At 53.6% G+C, this 22389-nt stretch overlaps 1 protein-coding gene and 1 long non-coding RNA gene across 3 annotated transcripts; one reads left to right on the top strand and one right to left on the bottom strand.

The window, feature by feature from the left end:
• Positions 1 to 725: 725 nt before the first annotated feature.
• On the bottom strand, positions 726 to 19916 carry Katnb1 (katanin regulatory subunit B1). Of its 2 annotated transcripts, none has more exons than XM_050143576.1 (20): positions 19786 to 19916; positions 18338 to 18638; positions 13774 to 13904; positions 10898 to 11015; positions 6365 to 6465; positions 6043 to 6084; positions 5423 to 5506; positions 5128 to 5243; positions 4681 to 4752; positions 4383 to 4533; positions 4086 to 4276; positions 3844 to 3974; positions 3457 to 3507; positions 2565 to 2632; positions 2335 to 2454; positions 2089 to 2238; positions 1785 to 1861; positions 1636 to 1710; positions 1382 to 1498; positions 726 to 1106 (listed from the first exon to the last, which is right to left on the bottom strand). In XM_050143576.1, exons 2-20 carry the CDS (start codon positions 18375 to 18377, stop codon positions 974 to 976), a joined length of 1968 nt encoding a protein of 655 aa, XP_049999533.1. In that variant the 5' UTR covers positions 18378 to 18638; positions 19786 to 19916; the 3' UTR covers positions 726 to 973. The 2 variants fall into 2 exon arrangements, with proteins under 2 accessions (XP_049999533.1, XP_049999535.1); XM_050143578.1 differs by having other exon boundaries at positions 2335 to 2403.
• A 268-nt stretch (positions 19917 to 20184) lies between these two features.
• On the top strand, positions 20185 to 21099 carry LOC126502861 (uncharacterized). Its single transcript, XR_007592073.1, has 2 exons — positions 20185 to 20600; positions 20712 to 21099. It is a non-coding gene; the product is annotated as an uncharacterized lncRNA (long non-coding RNA).
• The last annotated feature ends 1290 nt before the right edge of the window (positions 21100 to 22389 follow it).

Here is a 22389-nt window from a genome sequence, read left to right as displayed (position 1 = left end):
CAGACTCTAGAAGCTACCACCAAAGACCACTGCGAGCCAGGAGTCTTCCTGTCCCCATGCCTGTCTATCATTTTGGTTATGGTCTCAACTATGAAGACCCCATGTGTACCTGTAACCATTGTCCCATCCCATCGTGGTCGCACTTCCATGTTACAGGGAGCTGTCAGGTTTGTCAGTTCACTGCTCACCCTGGGCTGGTCTTTGGAACTGTGGCCACTAGTAATGACCCCACTCCCTACCTATACATTTGTGCCTGGCCCCGACGTCTTGCTAGGCACATCAACAGCTGTCCTGGAGGGCAGCGGTTGGTTCTCATCCAGCCAGGAAGCGCAGAGATTCCTGTGGGCTCTGAAAGCCACTCTAGTCTTCCAGTGTCATCCAACATCTTGGTCTAGTCCTCAAGGCATCTAGAGGTCAGAGGGAGGGTTAATGGCTCTTAGCCAACCTAGTGGTAGCTAGCCATAAGGCTGGGGTCCTGCCCTCTGGCTATGCAGTCATTGGGCTGGATATCCATCCACTGGCCTCAAAGGAGCCCAAGGACAACTGGGAGTGTGGGTAAGATACACCTTTCCCCTTCCCCAGAGTCAAGCCGACCAGGCAGTCCTTTGCTGTCCTCTGCTGGCCACATCCGGAAGCTGCACTGGGAAGAGGAGGATAGTCTCAGCCTCCACAAACCTCCAGGCCACGGTGTCTGGGACAGCCAGAGGTTATCTCTTATAAGGAAGTCAGGAACAGTTATACATTTAATAAATCTGCCTGATAAGTTACAGCAGCAGCTCTGAGGCTGGAGTTGCCCTGAGAAGCAAGACTGTGCAGCTGCTGCTGGAGAGGAAGTTGTAAGTCCACAACTGTGGTCAGTGGGCTGGCGATGCTGCCTCCAGGATGGCCATCAGGGCAAGAGTGGAGGCCAAGCTGAGGCTCATGGGCCACGGGCATACAGCGAACTAAAGTGTAAGACCCACCGGTAAGCTCCTCAGTCCAAACTGGCCATGAGTAGGTGCAGCTCACGGAAGGCACTGCCATGGCGGCCACTCAGACCTGACTTGCTCTTGACAAGGCCACTGATGCTCTTGAGTTGTTTGAAGCAGAGTCGGCACTTGTGCAGCCTGTAGGCCAAGAGGCAGCAGCTGAGGACAGAGGCCACCCCACCTGGCCAGGATGCCTTGGGCTTTTGCGCCCCTAACTAACCACTCCAGTACCTCCTAAGAGCACAAGAAGTCTCCCAAGCCATGCCAGTGTGGAGGGTCAAGCAAAACCAGGGAGGAACCCATGCTTCGGCCATACCCGTACATCCTGAGCCACTTGTCAGTGTTCACTGCGGGCTGTTTGGGCACACCCACCCACAACGGAGGCTGAGGGCAGCATGCCTCATGCCCCTTACCTCTCTTCCCGGCTGATGTCCACACCCACAGAAGGCGGGGCTGCCAAAATGTCAGTGATGAGGGGCAGGAACCGCTGCAGGATCAGCTTCAGGGAGGTGCACCCGGTCTGGACATAGCTTCAGGAGCAAAGGAGATGAAGTCATACATAGATGGGGCCTAGAGCCAGCGAGCAGATGGGAGACAGAGGGGTCCTCCACAGGCGGGGAACGTCTACTCCACTCTGATGGCTTCCGGGGATGGAGGGGCTCCCTACCTCTCGTACTTGCTCTGCAGAAGCTTCTCAATCTGTGGCAGCACTGTGGTACACAGGTCCAGCTTCCACAGCGAGCTGGAGAGAGAGCTGGGTGTGATGCCACCCGCCAGCCCTGACCACCCCCTTCTTCTCTTCTTGAGGCCACTTACGCTTTCTGGTTGACAATGTTCAGGAGGTCTACCACCACAGACAGGTCATTGATGGCCACTGCAGAGTCCACTGATGTCTGCAGACAAGCTCCGTTAAGAGGGTGGCACAGGATGGGAGCAGACAGGGTTGGAGCACGTTAATAGACTGCACCAACAAGGAGGGTGGGGTGCAGCCTGACATCAGCGCTCAACTGATGGAAGCTGGCTACGGGGGTACAAGGCTGCCGTACCCCAGGGTCCCACTGAGTGGCCTCTTGGATGTCCAGCCTAAAGCCCAAGCAACGGGCTAAGAAGTCACCTTTACCTTGATATCTCCTGTGCTCCACACCGCCCGTACAGTGTCCAGGTTCTTGTGGCGGCTGGTAAGTACCACACACATGGTGTCGTGGCCTTTCCGTATCTGTGACATGGCATCCTCATCCACCAGCTCGGCCTGCTGGGGGACCTTCACGGCCTATGAGGAGACACCCAGATGCTGGCACGGGAGCAGATAGCACACTCCATTCTCTTCTTAGCCCTCAACCCCACCTCTTGGGCAAATCCCACTCACGGGCAGGAAGTCAGAGGCCTTTAGGCCAATGGGCTCATTCCGTGTGGCAGGGATGATGGCAGGCTCGCCCTTGGGTGCAGGAGTGGAAGTCAAGACTGGAGGTCGGGCTGAGACCTCGAGCTGCAGGGAGCAGAGGCTCAGCTACATCAGCCCGAGTCCTCCCACAGCTCCTGACAGGAAGGTCCCCACCCTGGCTCAGACCCACAGGAATCCTCTCTGCTCAGACATACATTTGGCACCGGCAGCTGCACATCCATGGCTGGGCTAGGTTTCGAGGCCTCCTTTGCTGTGGCTGTGTCTAGGAGTAGAAAGAAAAGCTCACTATCAGACTAGAAGGACCCGTGAGAAGAGGTCAGGATGGGTTTCCATGACAGCTGCAGCTGGGAAGGAGCAGGTGTCAGCAGGCGGATGGGGACAGGGAGCTGGGCGCAGGGAGATCAGCAGCAGGTAGACATCCTGGGGGGGCTGAGGCAGGGGCTGTCCTTGGGTGTGTGGAGGTGGGACCCAGCAGCTTCAGGGAAATCCTGCCATTAGGAATATGGAGTACAGGAAGAGGGCAGATGAGTGGGGGTGAGCAGGAAACAAGGAGGGCTTCTCAGAAGAACAGCCTCACTAAAATAAAGCAGCAGCACTGGGTCCCCAAGGGGAGCCAGGAGGATAGAGATGCTGCTACAGATGGACCCTTTGCTATCCCAAAGCAGGCTGGATGGTCCCTTTCTTCAGTACCAAACTCCTGGCCAGGGCTCTATGGGCCTGGCCTGCAGCTTGGCTCTCTGGCTCCTGCTCCAGGTCTGGGTCCTGATCCTCTGGTTCTCTACCCCCAGCACTGCCTAGCCTCTGCTCATCAGCCCTCAGCCCTCTCAGTCTTGCTTCCCTGTATCTATAGTAGTCCTCAGTGGCACACACCCAAAGGGCAGCCCACCTGTGTTTGTTTCTCTCCAGGCAATCAGGCTTGAAGGAGGCACTGCCTGCCTTACTTAAATTGCCTCCAGGGCCTTTTGTGTGCTAGGCACATGGTAGGTAGGCACTTTTAGGCAGGCACAGGACAAGATCTAATTGGGTAGGCTAGGGGCTGCAGTGAGAGGCAAGGCCTGGTCCTCAGGCCAGCTCTTCCCAACTCACCATCTTCTGGGGGTGCTGGGAAGGGCTCACTTTTCCGAGGCGGTGTCCGACCTGCCAAGGCAAAGGGGGCTGATAACTGGGTTCCCGTAAGCTCTCTGGGAACAGGCTTTGTGTGTGGCCAAGGTCTTAATCAAGATAAGACACATGGCTAGAAGGTGATCCCCGAGCACATGTTTCTGACCCACGAGTCCGTATGCACCTATAGGCCCTCTTGGCTTCAAGCAGGGTAGGGGTCACCAGTGAGTAGCTGCTGGACCTCTGCTGCAAATGTCCAGGTTCCCTTTTTAGAAACTAGCCCAGTACAAAAATGTGGAGAGGAGGTAAGGTTTAGGGGATACAGCCATAGCGAGGAGTTGGGCTGTGAGGTGGGAGAGAGAGTGGCCTCACTGATGCTGTTCTTGGGCTGGAAGATCTCATTGTAGTCCTCAGCGTTCTGGATCTCGGCCCTGGACTCACGCTCGTCCCTGTCATCTTCGCTGCTGGGGCTGCGCCGCTCACTCTCCGAGTTGTGTTTTACCCTGGCGTGTGCAGAGTCAAGCAGAAGAGGCCAGCATCCTCAGTGAGGCCCAGGGTTGAGTATGCAGGAGCCGCCTTGGGACATGCACCCTGCCAAAGCCATGGGCACCCACCTCTGAGGCTTGCTGCAGGTTGTGCTGGGCCGCTCATAGATGCGGCGGAGGGAGACACCAGGGTTGGAGGTCTGCTGTGTCAGAGGCTGGCTTGCCTGCACAGGGTCCTGGGTCACAGTGCCTGTCCTGGTGACTCTCGTCAGGTCCACCACGTAAGAGGAGACATTGCTCTGGGAGAAGGCCACACCTATCTGCAGGACAGGCAGAGCTGATGTGGGGTGGGGCCAGAACCCAGGAGGCCCAGTAGAAGGCGGAAGCTTGAGGGGCAGGGGGAGGGATGGGTAACTTGACTCTCACCAGCTGGTCATTACAGATGGCCAGATCAGCCACCTTGCCCCAATTGACAAGGACCACATCAAAGCAGCGCTCAGGCTCCCAACCGTAGACGCGCAGCGAGTCCTGGCAGCCACTGTACAAGCAGCAGCCGTCGGGGTTGAAGAGGACACTCCTAGGCCGGGTGAGAGTTGGCTGTCAGTCAACTGTACCTGACCCCCAGAGAGATGGCGAGCCCAGGACAGAGGAGAGGCAGAGGCAGGGAAGATCACCCTTACCGACATCCCATTGCGCAGGTGAGGGACCCATGTGCTCTACGTACCTGACAGGCCCTGGCTCCCCTTCAATGCAGCTCACCACCTGAAACTTCTCCAGGTCCCAGAAGCGGATTGTCCTACAAAGGTGGCCACAGGAAGCCAGTCCCGCATGCTGTCTAGGGCCTCTCCAGGACCCTCCCTGCAGGGGCACTAGGAGTGATGTCTGGGGCGGGGATGGCCCTGTGCGTGCAGAGGGTAAAATGACCGAGGCTGGTCCTGACAGCCCTGCCCCAGAGCCAACCCTACCTGCAGCGGCTTCCCTGCACTGTGCCTCTGCTAGGGGGTGTGGGTCCTAACAGTCCAGGAAAGTACAAGACCAGGACTCTAGCCTGGGAGAAATGGGACCAGGAACTAATCCTGGCTTAAATTTAGCCCACATAGGCTTTCAGGCATATGACGGGGTCAGAGAAGGTGGGGACAACTGTCAGGCAATGCGCCTTATTCCTCCTCACCTGTCAGAGCTGCCAGAAGCTAGGAGATACTCATTGGGGTGAAACTCCACCACGTTCACAGGCCCTGTGTGACCAGGGAACTCAGACATCATCTTGCCAGCTGTCAGATCCCAGAGCTGGAGCAGGGTGGGAAGAGGTTAAGGGCCAGGCTGGGCCCTTGGCTCTGGGCCTGAGCTCCCTCTACTCTCAACAAGTTTGGGGACCCATACGTCCAGTTAACAGTGAGGTGAGGACACAGTCTGGGTATGATCAGTATCCCTCTGGGCCCAGCCTGCACACCAGGGTCAGGAGTTACCTTCACTGTGTGGTCATCTGCTGCCGAGGCCAACCACTTCCCATCAGGGCTGAACCGGAGACACCGCACAGCCTGGCTGTGCCCCTGAAAAAGATGAAAAGAACCAAGCTCTTTGGAGGGGCCTGGGTCCCACCGCACCTTCCCATCCCCAATGGCTGCCCTGAAACACAGGGCCTTCCTAAGGACCAGCCACAGAAAGGATGCATAGTTACTGCTGGGAGACATGAGAGACACTTCTATGTGGCCAGACTCCCAGGCCTCTAAGAAATCACAACTGTGCAGTCTGTTACATCCTGAAAGTATTTTATGGCCTCTTCCAAGAAGGATTCTGTCAGTCACAGTACTGCCACACACCTAGGAACAGAAAGCCTTGCACCCAGGGACACCAGCTAGCTACCTGATTGCAAACGCAGATCATGGAGTAGCTTAACAGTTGTGACTCAGGGGATTGGTGGGAAGTTGGGGGTCCAGACAGACCACCCAAGGCACTGCATTACTCCAGGTGTATTTTGAGGTTTAACCTACAATGGACTGCAGCCCCCGAGGCCCACTGTGGTATGGACCCATGCTGTGACTCATGTCACATAAGATCATAGGTAACCAACACAAGCCATGCTTACCCTATATCGGAAGACACAGCCTTTCCTCCTGATGTCCCAGAGCTGTAGGAGAGAGAAGCAGGGGTGTGGGTAGGCAGGGTGGATCATGAGAGGTTGTGATGGCCCTGGAGGGTAGGCCAGAGGGTACTCTGCAGCTCTGAGTAGAGAGGCCTCTGGATACCTCCAGGTCACGACGCCCCAAAAAGAAAGGCTGGAAGGCTTACTCAAGCTGGGCATCCCAAGTTGAAAGTGTCTGACCACAGTCCATGGGTCCTCTGTCCCCAGGATTCTGCCATGGAGGAAGGATTCCCTTACACTTGACATAGGCACAGTGGTACCTTACCTTGATATTTGTGTCCTGGGAACCTGAGGCCACAAATTCGCCATAGGGGTGGAAATCCAGGCTGCAGATGTTGGCTTTGTGCCCCATGAGTGTGCGGAGAACTAACGAAGCAAAAATAGAGCCATGTAAATGCTAGCTGGCCAGCAGCATGCTGCCAAGCCCATTTGTGTGTACCCTTTGGCACAGAAACTGGGATGCCAATAGGAAAATAGGGGCGATCAGCCAGTACTGGGCCACCCTAACAGTTCTATAGCCATTTCTGTCACTACTCAAGTCCCCAGAAAATGCATGGCATTACCCATAGCTTGTGTGTGCCAAGGTCCCTGAGCAGCAGCAGCCACAACGGTGCTTGGTCCAGGCCATGTGTCCACGGGGCTGTTATGCAAGGCAAATAGCCCCAGAACAGTACCAAGGATTGAGCAGAGGCTACAATCGAGGGAGCTGCTTGGCTAAAGAGTCCAGGAAGACAAGGGACAGCATCAAGTGGATAACAGCCACGGGCAAGAGGATATGGCTGGGACTCACAATGCCCTGATGGCACCTACACAAGTGACCTTGCGAATGGCCCTACAGCCAATACAAATGGAAGATCCAGGGAGAGGCAGCCGGGAGCAGACTAATAACGTATTGTTGCCTCGGGGACACATCTAATCCACTAAGGCCTGGCAGGCCAGGGGCAAATTTTGTATCTTGGAGTATTACAGGTAGCTTTTTGGAACATTTATATTTCCACTGACCAAATAAAGCTCCCCAGCCCATGAGTTATGGTAAGCCAAGGGGTATAGAGTCCAGCTCTCCTTAGGTTGCACCAAGGTTTCGCAGGTAGTGAGCTCTTGTGTTAGGCAGAGGTACATAAAGGTCCAAGCACAGATGAACTGAGTAACTGCTGGAGAATCCACCTATTGGCGTGGCGGCCTGACAAAACTCAGATCAGTTCCGGCTCTGCTGTCTAGGCCATCTCTAGGCCCCTCAGACCTTCAGGCTGGTTTACAATGAAAACTAAAACGAACACCAAGTACTTCAGAGTGGGACTGTGCAGTTCTAGTTTCCTCCTGGAGGCCTGCCTTCACCTCCTCAGTCTTCCTCCTCAGAGCTCACAGCACATGTCTTCTCCCTCTCGTGGGCTCAGCGAGGACACACTACTCAGGGCTATGGCTGGCTGGTGTCCCCTGTCACTGTGCACCTGCTGCTCATTTCTGGTGTTCAGCGAGCTGACTATGTTAGCTCAGTGCCAGGAGGTGGGTGGATGGTGAGGCATCCCACCTGGGCCTCAGGAATGAAGTGCAGCCAGAGCTGTCCAGGCAGGAACAGCACAGAGGGAATGGCGGCCCTAGCCAGTGTCCGCCTTGAGGCACAGGTCCACCATCCATCTCACCTCCGTGTTCAGTTTCAGACAGACATTACAGCTGGGAAGACACCTCCTCCTCACGCCTGAGGACCCTGCCAAGGTCCCTGACTCATCCTTGAAGTGCATGTCCAACTCCACTACACCCACACTGAGCCCTGGCTTCCCCTGCTCCTTAGCTGTCTCGCACTGCTGGGAAGTTCAGGAAGCCTGGGCAACACGCTGCCCTAGCCACTTTTCACCTCGTTGCCACAGCAAGGGAAACTCAGGCACAAGAGGCCGTGGTGGGGCTTACCCAACACAGGCCAGCTTCTTGAGGTAAGGGTGGCTTCCTGTGGGATCTACAGGCCTGTGCCCTTAGCTCCCAGCACCGTGGAGAGCTGGCAGGACCACATTCTTGTGTCATGACTTCTGTCCTTACTTGTCTCTCCCAGGGGATGTCTAGCCTTGGTCACAGCTCTAGGGCCTGCGGAGTAGAGGAGACGGGAAGCTCCCTGCACATGTAGGGACCTCCATGGTCTCCCAGTGGAGTGTTTGTTCAGCCTCTGCCTGGTGTTAACTGTGGCTCTCAGAGCCCCTGTGTCCCTGAAGTTTCTCTGGGTTCTCACTCCCGATGCCCACATCTGGGGTAGCAGCGGTCCTGTGATCTTAGCTCTTCCTCCTGAGGGCAGGCTTGAGAATCACCAACTAGAGGTAGCAGATGGGCAGCGGAGGGCACTGGGGCAGGGTCCTGGCACCAGGATTCAAGATGCAGGTTCTATGACTGACAGCCTCAGGGTTTCACTGAGTCCTGTGCCCTTGATGGTCTGTCTGCCCATCTGTTAAAATGGGGGGCCCTGCCAACAGGCTGTAGCATCCATTTCCACCTCGCTATGTAAAGGGATCACGTTCATCTCCCAGGGGAAGCGCAGCGGCTGAGGAAGTCCACAGTGGGCTGTGTCTTCGCAGCTTTTTCTCTTTAGCCCTTGGCTCTTTGGTGACTCATAAAGAGTGGAGATCTTCACTGGGATCCAGTTTGAAGCCAAGGTTTCCCGGGGAGTGACTGCTTCTGTCAGAGCCTGACACCAGTGATAAATACAGCAAGCTCTGATGCCTGGCATGGCCTGGCCAAAGAGGTGCTGCTGAGACCCAGTGCACAGATGTTTGTCATAAAGGTGTCCTGGGCTCTTTGTTCAACACCATCACCACGTATAGCCACTCCTGAGGACTAAGGGATATCATCTTTCCTGAGGGCTACAACACAAAACCACCAACGTTCCTGAACCAAGTTAAGCTCACTGCCAGGCACACACACCAAAGGCTTGTGTTCTGCAGCAGCCTGTGCCAGAAGGGCCTTTTAGGCTCAGCCAAGCTCAGGGAGTTCTCATTGGACAAGAAGGCTGGGACCTCTGAGCTGCAGCAGGTGGCCCCCGAGGCGAGCAAACCAACTCTGCTCGGATCTCCTGAGGTTGGCCTGAACATGGATGGTAAAACATGCCTAGTTAGCTGTCAATACTGCAGAGTGGATTGCAGGTGTTCCACATCAAATTCCAGATTCTTCTGACAAAGCTGGGGGGTACTGAGGCTGGTAGCATCCACAGAGAAGGCGGAAACTCTGTGACACACCCCAGGGTGAGTTTCTCGACCAAAAGGAACCTGTGAGGTCCAAGCTCAGATGTGAGAACACGTTCAGAAGGGCTTGTACCCTTGAGGCTGGGACCCCTGCTACAAACTGAGGGAGGAAGAAGGAAGAGAGAAGCAGATCCCACGTGAAGGACTAGCGAAAAACAGCACCAGATTCCACCAGTAACTCTGGAACCTAAAGGCAGCGTGCTGACAACCTTCAAAATTCCACTAGAAAATTATCTCCAATAGAATTCCACACTGAACTCTAAAGAACAGAGACAGGATAGTCACTTTCAGTCATAGAGGGTTCCTAACACTGTGCCTGCCATTCACCTTTAGAGTCAGGGATCAAACCAGGGCCTCACACATGCCAAACAAGGGCTCTACCACTGGGCTATGTCCCTTGCCCCTGCATTTTGAGACAGGATGGACTTGAACAGGCAATCTTCCTGCCTCTGCGTCCTGGGCTCGTCCTGGTGACACCACACCCAGCCCCCTCCACCTTTTCCTAGTACATCATCTGGAGAGCAGGAAACCACAGAAGAGGACACTGTAGGTCTCAGGACAGCAAAGACGAGGTGAGGAGGTGAGGGTGATGGGCTAGCCTGCAGCTCCAGGGCTCCCAGGCACTGAGCCTGAGGAAGAGAGCACCAGATTGCAGGACTGGTCAAAGCTGACCCGTCTAGCAGGCCCTGTGATGATGGGTAATGACGAGCAATGATGATTTTGACAGGGATTTTGAAAATGCACACGGAAAAAGGAGCAACTGTTCACTCTAGGGAAACCAGGTCACAAAAAGAAACACACGGGGTCCCTAGAGCACAAACACTGACCATATAAATGGTGTCACTGCAAGGACAGGAAAAGAAGTGGGGGCAATGGGCTCGGGTCTGGGCAGCTGCTGAGAGCCAAGCCCTGTCTCTCATTGCAGGATTATGTTTTTTTTATTTGAGGGTTGTTTGTTTGCAGTGGGCTAATACACCATAGGCCAGGCTGGCCTTCGATTTCACAGCTATTCTCTTGCCTCAGCTTCCTGAATGCTGGGATTTTAGGCAGGCACCATTGTGAGGGACCAACTTGTTTTGTTAAAGTGTGACACCATAGCTTTAGGAAAGGGGTGGTATTGATGGGCACAACAGTGGGGGAAGCAGAGGCCCCAGAACAGGGTAAGCATGTGGCAAAGACTTCCTCGTGCCATCAAGGTTCAAGCTGACATGAACTTTTCAAAGTATGAAACAGAGGGAAGGGGGGCAAACAGAAGATCCAGCCACCCAACATCTACCCTGATGTGGGATGCTTCCCAGGATCTCAGTGGCTCTTCCCACATGGCCATCCACTTATTCACCTACCTGCAGGATATCCCCTCCAGTGATGTCCTTCCAGGTTCCAAATACACACATGTAAACACACACACCTTACTGTTCATGTCAGCACTTGGGGGATGGCAGTGCCCATTGTTGCTGGACTGACAGAGACCTCCTGGAGGCGGCAGCCTAATGCCCCGAGCCTGAAGCGCCCCTCACCACACACACACACACACGTGTACACTCACACACACAGGAACAGTAAGCAGGGAGGCCTACTTTTGGCAGCTTCCAGGTCCCAGACACGAATGGAGCCCGACTGGGAACCGGCTACGATGAGCTCCTCAGGAGTGTTGAGGCGGACACTCTCCACAGGGGATGTATGACCTGTCAGGCTCTGCGGAGAAAGGGTGGCGGCTCCAATGGACTGCAGGGATAACCCCCCAGTTACTGTCCCAAATTGAGGCTCCCTGAGAATAGCTTCAGTAAGAAGTAAAGAGTGTTGAGCTGCTCTCGGGGGGGCCCACCTATGCCCTAATTCAGCTGAGTATGGCGGTTCATCAGCACAATGGATAAAGCAGCCCTTCAATACCTGTGACCCCATCGTCTGTGGGGCAGAGGCAGGAGGATGATGGGTTCCAGCCCAGTCTGAACTACATAGTGAGATCCCGGCCAGCCTTGATTACATGCTGAGACCCTGACTGATCCCCAGGCATCCCTCTCCCTTCTATAGTGCTCCTGGCTCCTGGCATGGGCATCACCTATGGGAATGGCTCCAGGTCACTGGAAGGGAAAGGAGATCAAGATAAGGAGATGCTGGACCTTTACCCCAAGTCTGAATGGTCCCATCCATGCTATCCCCATCTCTATCTACTCTGTCTGATCATAGAGACCACAGCAAACTAGGAACACACTTGCACTCCCTGCCCTGGGTGCCTGACTCCCGGGGCTGCCTGCGCCATGCTTCCAGGGGCCTGGGAAGGTCTGATGGAGAGCGGGCAGGTTCGTGCACACCCAGAGCACCCACAGGGATAGCTGGATCAGGTAAGGTGTTGTCACCTTTAGCTTTAAGAGGAAAGGCCAGAACCCAAGTCCATTGTGTCTGTCACTCTGCTCAATGCTGCCCCCTCAAAGCACAGTGGCCATTTCACCAGTGTTTACTAAGAAAACATTCCTGATGGGGACATGTGGGAAGCAGAGGGCGTTCCTCAAAAATCAATGTTCGAAGCCTTATAGTTAAAGCAGCTTGCCTGGCTCCTGCCAGACAATGGTAGGGGGTCTGAATGGGTCCAGACTTCCAGGATCACAACTGGGCAAAAACAAGCACCATAAGAAACACATGTTCTCTCCAAACACACAATCCACGGCCAGGTGTGGTGACACACACCTGCAATCCCAGTAGTAAGGACATCTCTGGTCTCTGAGGTAGGACAATCTCCAAACTCAAGGTCAGCCTGGGCTACAAATTAAGACCCTGTCTCAGAAAAACAATAGCACCACAATTCTTCGGGGAAGTTATTCTCTGTAAGCACAAACCCAAGGTTTTTCATGGCAAGAGACCAGAGGCCATGTAAACACCCAACCATGAGGCAAGGTGTGTACACAGAAAGAGACCACTAGAGGGAAACAGGTATCTGCTTGTCCGTGGACTGAATAATTCTAGGACACAGAAGGAACTTGGAGGCCTAGTCATCTCCAGGAAGACACAGAAGTCACCGCAGAGAAAAACACTTTCACACTCACCCTCTTTTGGGTGAATTTTAATTTTTTTAAATAAATATGTAGGCAAGCACTCTACCACTGAGCCACATCTCTAGCCTACGCTGATTGCTTTTCAAGTCGGAATATTATGGGGCATTTTATGGGGGATGAAAACATTCCAGTCTTCCAAATAAAATAAAACAGAACAGGGGCCTGGGGAATTGGCTGAGTGGGGAAGAGCAATGGCTGCTCATCCAAAGGACCTGGAGTTGCAGCTACCAACCATCTGTAACTCCACTTCCAGGAGATCCAGTGCCACCTTTAGCTTCTACAGACACTGCACACATAGTGCATAGACACACACGCAAAAATAAAACCAAGATCAATACATCGTAAGGAAAAAATAAAAAGAGCAATTCTCTTACTGAACCCTGACTTACTGAACCATGACTAAGATCTGAGTGGGTCTCAGTTTTGCCCAGTCTCATGAAATCACTGAAATAACCAAACTTCCACTAACAGTTATCACTGTCTCCATTTTTTGTTTACTTAATCAAAAGACAAAAAAATGACAATTGCCTAAGGTGTCGAGGACACAGGGCACAGCCACACTTCCGTGTTGTGGGTGAAGATGGAAAGTGGCTTCTCGGAGCCCGTGTGACAACTTCTCAGAACTGCACACTCGGCCCAGACACAGTGATCAGGGGTCTGCTCAGAAGTCTCAACAAGTAAGAATGTTTGACATACTGTGGTTTAGCAGAACCTAAAAGCTGGAGCCAGCAGTCCTGCTGATGACAGGGTGTGGCTAAGCTAATTACAGTTCATCCCTGTGATGGATACCAAAAAGCCATTTAGAAGCATGTCATAAAACAGTATTTGTTGGCATAGGAAAAATCCTCAAGACACTGTCATTCTAAAGAACCAGGTCACACAAGGGAAATGTACTATTCGGAGAAACCTGTGTGCGCGTGTGCATGTGCACACACATGCACGCACATGTATGTGCTTCTATTCCATTATCTAGAAAGACACAGACTCAACACCGGGCCACCTCCGACCAACAGAACTGCCTGAAACGACGGCTTTCCCTCTCCGTGTGCTGTCCCGCCTCGGAAAGCAGCTGCAGCCCTGTATGGCGTGTGACTAGGGAAACTCAGTCAAGAACGGCCTCCAGCTGAGTCCCCTCTGACCCTTAGTGAAGATTCGTCCCTCAAGCTGGCAGGCGGAGAGTGGGGCTTGTATAAGCCTTCCCGCAAGCACTCTGAAGTTCTGTCCCACGCCTGTGTTGCCCCTCTTCCTGAGGGCTGGCCACCCACCCGGCTGTCTTGGGTTCTCCTGGGCCTTCTGGAGCAGATAACGGAGCAGCACCAATGGTATGCGGGGCCACTCTGGGGACCTGGGGTCACCAGTGCCTGCCAAAGGAGCCCCAGCAGAGGCCGCGGTTCATCACTCACCATGATGCAGTTGGGCTTGTTGATCGACCACAGGTTGACACGGCAGTCATCTCCACCAGTGGCCAGCAGCCGCCCTGAGGCCTTGCCCAGCACCAACGAGGACACATTGCTGGCATGGGCCACTATCTCTTCTACATAGGAAAGGAGGGGAAGAAAGAGGTCAGGGGACTTTGACGGGCCATATGGGAGAGGTGGCCCTCCTCAGTCACCAGCTCTGAACACAACACTCAGATAATGCCCCCCACCTTTCTCTCCCTCAGGCCATCTCTCCCTCAGCTCACTGCCCTCTCTCAGGCCTCCTTTCTCTTCCCATCAGCTGGCAACACAGACTACAGAGGTCGCCCTGCAGGCGCACTCAACCAGCTGCTGAGGGGAAAGACTTAGGATAGATGCATCTGTAATGCCGGACACCTGGTGCACACTTGTAAACTCAGCACTTGGGAGGCTGAGGCCCAAGGATCATGAGTTCCAGGCCAGCTTGGGCTACCAGCAAGACCCTGTCACAAAACAAAACGAGTGTCTGCACTCATTAGGCTGGGTGTGAGCAGACGTGTCCTCATTGCTGGTCCACAAACAATGTACTGCAAGAAACAGTGAAACAACATCACACTGTACTGCGCATCACAAGTAAGAGATGTGAGTCAAGGTACCCGGAGGAAGCGCAGGTTTCCATGCGAACACCGCATCACTATATAAAGGACTGAGTACATGCAGGCATGGCTCTCTGTGTGGAGGGTCCTAGAACCAATCACCGCAGGTACTGTGGGAAGACTAAGTTTTACTTTTAAAAATTGGCTTCCTGTTTTTATCTATTTTGTTAAGCACTAATATCCAGAGAAAATGTTTTTCCTACGATAAACAAAAAACAAACTGCTTTGTTTCTAAATGAACCCATGTATCACCTAAGTGCTTTTCAACTGCTCATGTTGAAAAGCCATATAGACAAAGCCCACTTGGGACACACCTTCAGAAGAATTCAAGTTCTGTCTAGACAGCTGTCCCTAGATCCCAATTCAGAATTCTGAATCAGGTGCTGATTTGAGCTCTGCCAGCTGCATGGCCTTGGTCTAGTCTCTCTTCCTCTCTGAGAGACGGTCCTTGTCCGGAGAACAGGATGACCCCAGGGCCAGTTCATTAGGAATGGGCTGAGATAGCCTGAAGACGGGACACGGGCACAGAGTGGCTATCAGGGTCCCAGGGCGGCAGGGAGTGGGTTCTGTAAGATAATGGCAGGAGGCAGCAGATACAGCAGGAGCTGGTGAGCAAAGCTGACCCCGAGAATGGGAGCTAAAGCCTCTGGACAGTCCACCAGAGCCCCTGGCCTGGACCGTGGAGGGGGTGCTGACATGGGGAACACAGATGGGAACTGTGGGCTTTATCAGTCCTCAATCAAGAGACAGACAGGCCTGTATGCCGGTCCCTGGTCTCCAACTTCCTCTGGAACAGGAGGAAGGAGAGGGCAGGTCTCTCACACAGGCAACATACAGATGCCCAAAGCAGCTGGAGACTGGCATGGGTGATGAGAAGGGTGTCATGGCTGTTAGTAAAGGGCCCTTCTCCCACCCTAGGTCCCACTCTACCCAGCCTGGGTAGCTCTTGTGTGAGCTGCAGACCATAAGGAGATTGGAAAACAGGCCCAGGAAAGCCCTGACAGTCTGGGCTTCCAAAGATGCCCAGGGTCCCAACAAAGCCGCAACTTCTGAAATGACACCTCTCTTCAGGGCCTGACAGGGCACAGCTGGTGCAAGCAGAGGCTGACCAAACAGGAAGAGAGTTCCTTGTCAGCCCAGATTCTTCCAATCTAGGGACTGGAAGACCTGCCATCTGACCCAAGGGAGCTGGGCCTTACTGAAGTCATCTCAACCACAATCTTGTCCTCGGCACACAGCGGGACAGCTGCCTACAGGCTTGAGCCGTGATCCTTTATATATCTGTCTGAGCGGCAGGAGGCCGTGCAGCTGTTCCCAGCCGACCACTCTGTTCTAGAGGCTCGAGTTGTCTCTGCAGCCACACCCCGAATTCATCAGACCCCCGGGCATCTGCCCTGGTCCTCACCCTCCTCAGGTAAAGAAAGGTCTGGCTGAGTCCCATGAACGTGTAACAGAAGGGCTTCCACGCATCTGCTCTAGGCCTGGTCTGGGAGGCTGTGGAAGGAGAGCTTCCCGCCTCCAGGCTCCAGGGGGATCAGATGGGCCTGGCACTGGAAGAGTCACAGGCAGGTGGGGTGATGATGACTCCCTTTTAATCAGGGGCTGATGGGAACCTGAGCGGACAGGAAGACAGCACAGGCACCAGCAAAAGGGGCGCCCAGTCCACACAGCAGGCCCCCTTTCTGGCTTGGCTTGGGGAACACCAGACACCAACAGCCCACACATGGGTACTAGATTTCCATGCAAACATCGAGCTCTCCATGTCCCCTGGCAGGCCAGGTGACAGCAGCTGCTCTCCCTCCGGCATAAGCCATCAGGACTCTCCCCCCCCCCCCCAAGACCCAGCAGTATAGCCTGGCAAATCTCAGCCAAAGCTGGGGATCACTCTTGGTCTGCCCGAGGTGCTAAAGGACTTAAACCCTAGGAGGAAGACACAAAGGGCAGGGGTTCAGCAACCCCACACTGGCAATGACCCTTCTGACCCTCACCACACCCTGGAGCCCCAAGAAGGCCCAGCCTGCGTGGTCTCAGGCTATACAGCCATAAACCTCTTCGTACAACAAACTGCCAGCTCCTCAACATACTGTCTGCTGCTTAAATACTTTGATCCCTGGGGTCTTTGAGAACAAGGGTCTTGTGGGCACGTGCCCCGCAGAACTCACTAGGTTTACCTGGCATCACTTTCTCTTTGCTGATGTGCAGTAGCCCCCATGGTCTCCTATAAGTCTCCCCCTTGTACAAAGCTTCCTGTCTCCGGGCCTTTGCACTTGCTGCTCACACACCCTCCACCCCCATCAGTTAGTTAACTGATTCAAAGCCCACACACTGGCTCAGACTCAGGGCAGGGTTGGGAACAGAGGGATGTAATTCTGGTGCTTGCCTACCGTTCTCCTGAGGCTGGGCTCCTTGGGTATTTTGGCGTTTGCTTGTTCCCTAGCATCTGGTTCTACCTTCAGGTAGGGTAAGCCATTAAAGAACTGGATACATAATGTCAATAAATACAAAGCCACTCAAAGTATACCTTCCTTGAGTGCTGCTGAGGGGGTTCCCCCAGAACCCTAATGCTTAGGAGAACAACTTGAAAATGGTTCCAATCTCTCACTTTACAAACGAGGGAACCTTAGACCCAGAAAATAGCTCTGCCCAAAGTCCTTGTCCTGAACACAGCCCAGGGGCAGTTAGCAGCAGAGTGGGACCAGGGACAGCACACCAAACCTGTGACAACCAGCTGCAGAGACGCAGGTCCTTTCAACACGATCTAGGAATCCCCGCGAGCCCTTAGAGGGTCCAGAAGAACCAAACTATTATCTTAAATATCAGGATGGTAGTGGCCTTCGGTACTCTCATTTGCCCAAGAGGAGGAGTGTCGCGTCCACCCTCGACCAGCAAGGAAAAACGCAACACCCGGAGCTCTTCTTGCAGCAGTTTTCAGGACTTTATTTACAGCAATCTATCTCCTCCTCCTTTTTCTTTCTCTCTCTCTTTCCTCTCTCTCTTACCCTCTCTCTCTCCTCCTCTCTCTCTCTCTGGGCAAACCTCTCTCAGCCCTTAAGTAGGCATGGGCTGCCAACCCCGAACTGCCAGGTGGGCACTGCCCATAGGCTCACGCATATGCAGGCAGCTGATAATCATTGCGTGATCATAGCATAGGTCAGGCCTTAGCCATCTCAGGAGTTGATTATACATCTCCATCAAGTGTGACACCACGCAGCTCGCTACAGAGGAGTCTTCGAGAAGATACATAGCATGTGACGACCTCACTACTGTAAGGTTTGAGTACATCGATGTCTCAGCCCTGTTTTCTAATACAGCAACATGGGTTAAGTATAACTTCCATAAACAAGAGCCCTAGAGGGTCCTCAATAATTTTTAGGAATATGAAAGAGCCTGGCGTGGTGGCACAGGCCTTTATTCCCAGCACCCCAGAGACTGAGGCACGTGTCCTGGGCCAGGCAAGGCTAGAGGGACACCTTATCTCAAAAAAAGGAAAAGAATATAAGTGAGTTTAGACTAAGGAGCTCAGAAGTATCTTTGCTCAGTTACACCCAGAGCCCCGCCAGCGTCTCCACCCCCATCCCGAGATTTTCATCTGACGGAGGAAACGGACTTGGAACATATCTGAAAAATCCTAGAACACCTTCCAGCCTTTCTCAAAATACTCTGCCTATCAGCCTGACTTGAAATCCTTTACCAAGCCCACGCTCTTACTGGAGTCTCAGCAGCTGCAGAGCACAGGTGCAACTATTCTGTGCAGATAGGGCAACTCAGCCTCAGAAGAATTAAGGCACCTGCCCAGTGTGATTTACATCTCTGTCTACCCTAACACCAGGGCTGTGCCAAGGACAGGAGACAAGAACCCGGCGCGAGCAGTTCACAAAACAACGGGGTGATTAAGAAACAAGAAAAGTACTTACGCAACTTCCAGGCAGTCTTGGTGACCACAGGGGTGGCCATGCTTCAGGGGGTGGCACCTGAGACCCCCCCACCCACAAAACGGATTGTGCTTTCCCTGTGGGGTGGGGGTGGATCCCCCCCAGACCCGACAATCAAGTTGGCAGGGAGTTCCCACACATCCAGGCAGAGAGTCCTCCTCTCCTGGCCCAGCGTTGCCTGGTGGTTTAGATCATCCGCTAGGAAACTGCAGCCTGTACACGGTGAAGTCTGGATCCCAGATCATGGGCTGTCAGGCGTGGGCCATCTCAGCTCAACACTGGTCTGGAAAACAAGGAGGCAAGTACTTGAGGTGAGTTGCAGCTCCCTGGGTCACCAAAGCCACTTGATGCAGGTCCACCAAAGCCCTCGTGGCCTAGAGCTGTAGTGCACACTGGGCCTGAAAACCTGACCAGGTGAACCTCTGTGACTTAGAGCCCAAAGATGAAAGACCATCCCTAAGTAGCTGGGCCTGGTGGTGTCAGCAACCCTAGCACTCAGGAGCACAGACGGAGGCAGGCGGATCTTCCTCGCTTTGAAAGAAAGACTGACTTGATTTCCCCGAGGCCAAAAGCTGTGCTCCAGGATGCTGACTGTCTTAAGTGTCAACAACTGCAGCTGGACGGAGAGGACCACGTATCTGCAGTTCACGCAGATTTGCACCTCCTGTATCGGATGAGGCGCTGGAGTCCGAGGCTATGTTTAGGGGCCCATGAGAGGCACCAGAAAGGCAGACACACCACACGCACAGAGGGAGAGTGAGAATGTGAGTGTGAAAAGACTGATAGTGAAGGCCTTCGGAGAGGAGCGGTTTTCCAGAGGATTCTGAGGGTCCAGTCCTCTAGCTCCCTCCTTCCCCAGCTCCCAGGAAGGGAACCACTCCCACCTCTTGCTATTCTCAAGGACAGAGCTGGGAACTGTGTCTCAGGTCCAGGCGTGAGTCGGAATGACTCCTCATTTCTAAAAGGCCACTGCATGGATGGAGCCTGCCACAGCCACGGCTCGTCAACGCTCACTACATTCCCTTTCTCCGGTCACCTGCGCTCCCATTCCGGCACACCTTGAGCTCCCTAAATTGACCACACCTCGCCAGACCCTCTTCACACCCCTTCACTCTGCTGCTATCGGAGTTCCCCATTCATTCGCTCCCCTGTTTCTGGAGCCCCAACTCACTGCGGTCCTCCGCACACCCTCGGCTCTGCTTCCGGCCCGCTAGCTTTCCTTCCCCGGCCTCCACACTCGTCTCGCTCATCCAAAATCTGCTACTGGTCTCTCAGCTTCGCCTGACCCTCCGCCCCTCTGTCTTGAGGGGCACCGGTCCCAGCCTTCCCTGGCCCAGAGCCCTCTGCCGGCGCCGCGATTGTCCCCTCCAGGCTCCGCAAACACTAAAGCCATCTTCCCTTCGCCTCCAAGACCCCGGGGGCCACTCTACCTGCAGTTGTAGCTTTGGAGGCCAAGACTTCCCTCCAGGCGCGACCCCCACTTGCCTCCATCCTCTGCCCTGATTGGTCGCTGCTTGACAACCGACCCTCACAACAAAACCTCCGGTCTAGAGTCCCACCCACTTCACTTCTTACACCAATCAGCCGCCACGGTCGCTCCGCCTTCCTCTGAGATTGACCAATAGAAGCAAGCGCATCTGCCGATTTGCGGAGCCACCTGCCTCCTCTTCCCCCGACTTGGACTAATCACGAGAAAGAAGCGTTTACGGCCCGCCCTTAGGTCTTGAAAGAACCAATGCGGGCTTTTATGTCCTTAGTCCCGCCTCCACTCGGGCTACCTTTTTCCGCCCTTTTCCTTCACTTCCCGGAACCCGGTTAAGTTTGAAAAATCCGCGAGCCGCACAAGGTGGCGGCTGCACCAATCCCTTCAGCAACAGCTCGAGATCGGCCAATGAACGTCAGTATTATTGGAGAACCAATTCCGGACAACCAATGGGAAGGGAACTTCTGGAGCAGCGTGAAGTCGCAGTTCTTCCATCTTGGAACAGGGCCGCCCGGACTCCGCCCTCATCTTGAGGTGTTGCCCACGTGGTCTGATCTGGCTTCTGCTTAGTTGCACACACAGGCACACACACCGGCTTGAGTTCCCTGCAGAAACAGACCCTGAGTACGGGTGGAGTCGGTGTTGAATCCAGGAGTGCGTTCCTAGAGTCACGGTGGAAGATGACTGAGTAAGCTTGTGGATGCTCGCGGTCGGAAACTACCGACTAGGGAACCGGAGAAAGGCAGATGATGTGTGCGACAGGTCAGGCAGGTTGAGATCGGGTGGGGGAAATATAACCTCCGTGAGCCGGCACGCGGAGAGGTGTGGGGGGGGGGGGCTCACTGAGGAGGAACTCGCCCCGGCCCATTGCAGAAAGAGCCTCCAACCCTGGTCCGTCCCCCACTCGCGCGTCTCATGGGGGCAGCAGCGCCTGGCGTTCTTCTGCTCCACACGGCAGTAGGAATTCCCCATTTACAGATGAGGAAACCGATGCTGAGGTGAAAAGACCAAACTTCTGGAAGATGGCCCCAGGATTGGAACCTTTAAAGTCAAGACGTGTCAAGTACCTACAAAATGGAAAAACTTTGCAGGGACAAAAGACATCCACCAGCCTTCTGTGATTTGGGAAGTTGGCTCTGAGTAGACTTTGGGGATTACTAAAAGACCTGGATTCGGAGAATAACATTCAATCAAAACTTTGTAGCTTGCTGTTCTTCTCAACTTTTTATTATTAAATAAAAAGTCAAATTCTTGATTTTGACACGTTTTGTCTCGTAAGTATCTGAGCATTATCAATCCCTAGACATTTCAATCATGACAACAATGAACATGACCAATCTCACTACCCCTACCTCTAACGTGTAGATTATATTAATATGATCTTAATCATCCCCAATACACATAATAATTTCTCTAAGTAGGAACAAGACCGAGAATGTAGCTCTGGTAGAAAGCTTTGACTAGTGTGAGGAGGAACTAGGTACAGTCCCCAGCACTGAAAATAAAAACTTACTAGAAGCAAGAAAAATGGCTCAATCTTAGGAGCGATTGCAGTGCCAAGAATGAGTTCAAATCATCACCACCCATGTACACATCTGGGCATGGCTGCATGTGTAACCCAGGGCTGTGAGGAGCAGAGACAAGAGGATTGCTTAGGTGGTGGTGGTGTGTTTCTTAACTAAGAACCTGGCAAGATTTGGCATACTTGGCTCTTTCAAGTTCATCTTACTTCTGTCCTCCTTATTCTCCCCCTCCACAGACACATACACCCATCTCTTCCTTTCCTCCCTCTGTGTCAGGATCTCACTATAAAGATCAGGCTGGCCTTGATCAAGAGCTGGGATTAAAGGCTAGTGCCACCACTTGTGGCTTGAGCCCCCGGGTTGAACCGTGGGTTTGGAAGTAGGTGTTGAAGCCTGGTGGGTTCACCTCTGAAGACAATGACAGTAACCAGTAGTTAGACAGGGAGGAGGAACAAGGCCCTCACGAGCCCCGCCCTGATTCATGATTGCTTATGGATGGGCCCAGGCATGTGCAGGCAATCGTGGCTGCCGTGAGATCATTTGCAACGGCCGTGTCATGCCCTGGAGACTATAGGCCAGGTTTTCTCTACTTTGTTTTTAAAAACAACTTTAATCCCAGCACTTGGGAGGCTCTCTGAGTTCAAGGCCAGCCTGGTCTACAGAAGGAGTTCCAGGACAGGCTTCAAAGCCACACAGAGAAACCTTGTCTCGAGATACCCACCTCAAAAAATTCTCATGTAGCTCAGGCTGTCCTCAAATTCCCTATATAGCCAAGGCAGATCTCGAACCCAGATCCTTCTGCTGCTGGGGTTACAGACATGCACCACTCTACCCAGCTCTCTCTGCTCTTTAACCCTTAGGTCAGGAAAGAATGCCAGTCCCATTCACAGGTGGTAAGCGGAAGGGGAACTTGGATTCAGTTCCTTGACCTCTAACATCAAGCCACCCAATCCTGGGGTGTACTCCTTGGCCAGGCCATTCCCACTTTATGAACTGGCCCACCATCACCACATTGAGCTCTAACTAGA

This window comes from Alexandromys fortis, unplaced genomic scaffold, assembly GCF_014885135.2.
Source record: "Alexandromys fortis isolate MF-2015 unplaced genomic scaffold, M_Fortis_MF-2015_v1.1 scaffold_1, whole genome shotgun sequence".
In the NCBI taxonomy this organism is placed as follows: domain Eukaryota; kingdom Metazoa; phylum Chordata; class Mammalia; order Rodentia; family Cricetidae; genus Alexandromys; species Alexandromys fortis.
Note: the sequence above shows the minus strand (reverse complement) of the source record. Positions and strands in the feature narration are given on the sequence as shown.

Bases quoted from the DNA above. Each gene is read 5' to 3' on its own strand.
- Katnb1 (XM_050143576.1), bottom strand. From the start codon at position 18,377: ATGGCCACCCCTGTGGTCACCAAGACTGCCTGGAAGTTGC. The intron at 13,905-18,337 runs GTAAGTACTTTT...TTTCCTATGTAG, and splicing joins CAAGACTGCCTGGAAGTTGC to AAGAGATAGTGGCCCATGCC. The intron at 6,466-10,897 runs GTAGGCCTCCCT...TTGCTTCGTTAG, and splicing joins GGACCTGGAAGCTGCCAAAA to TTCTCCGCACACTCATGGGG.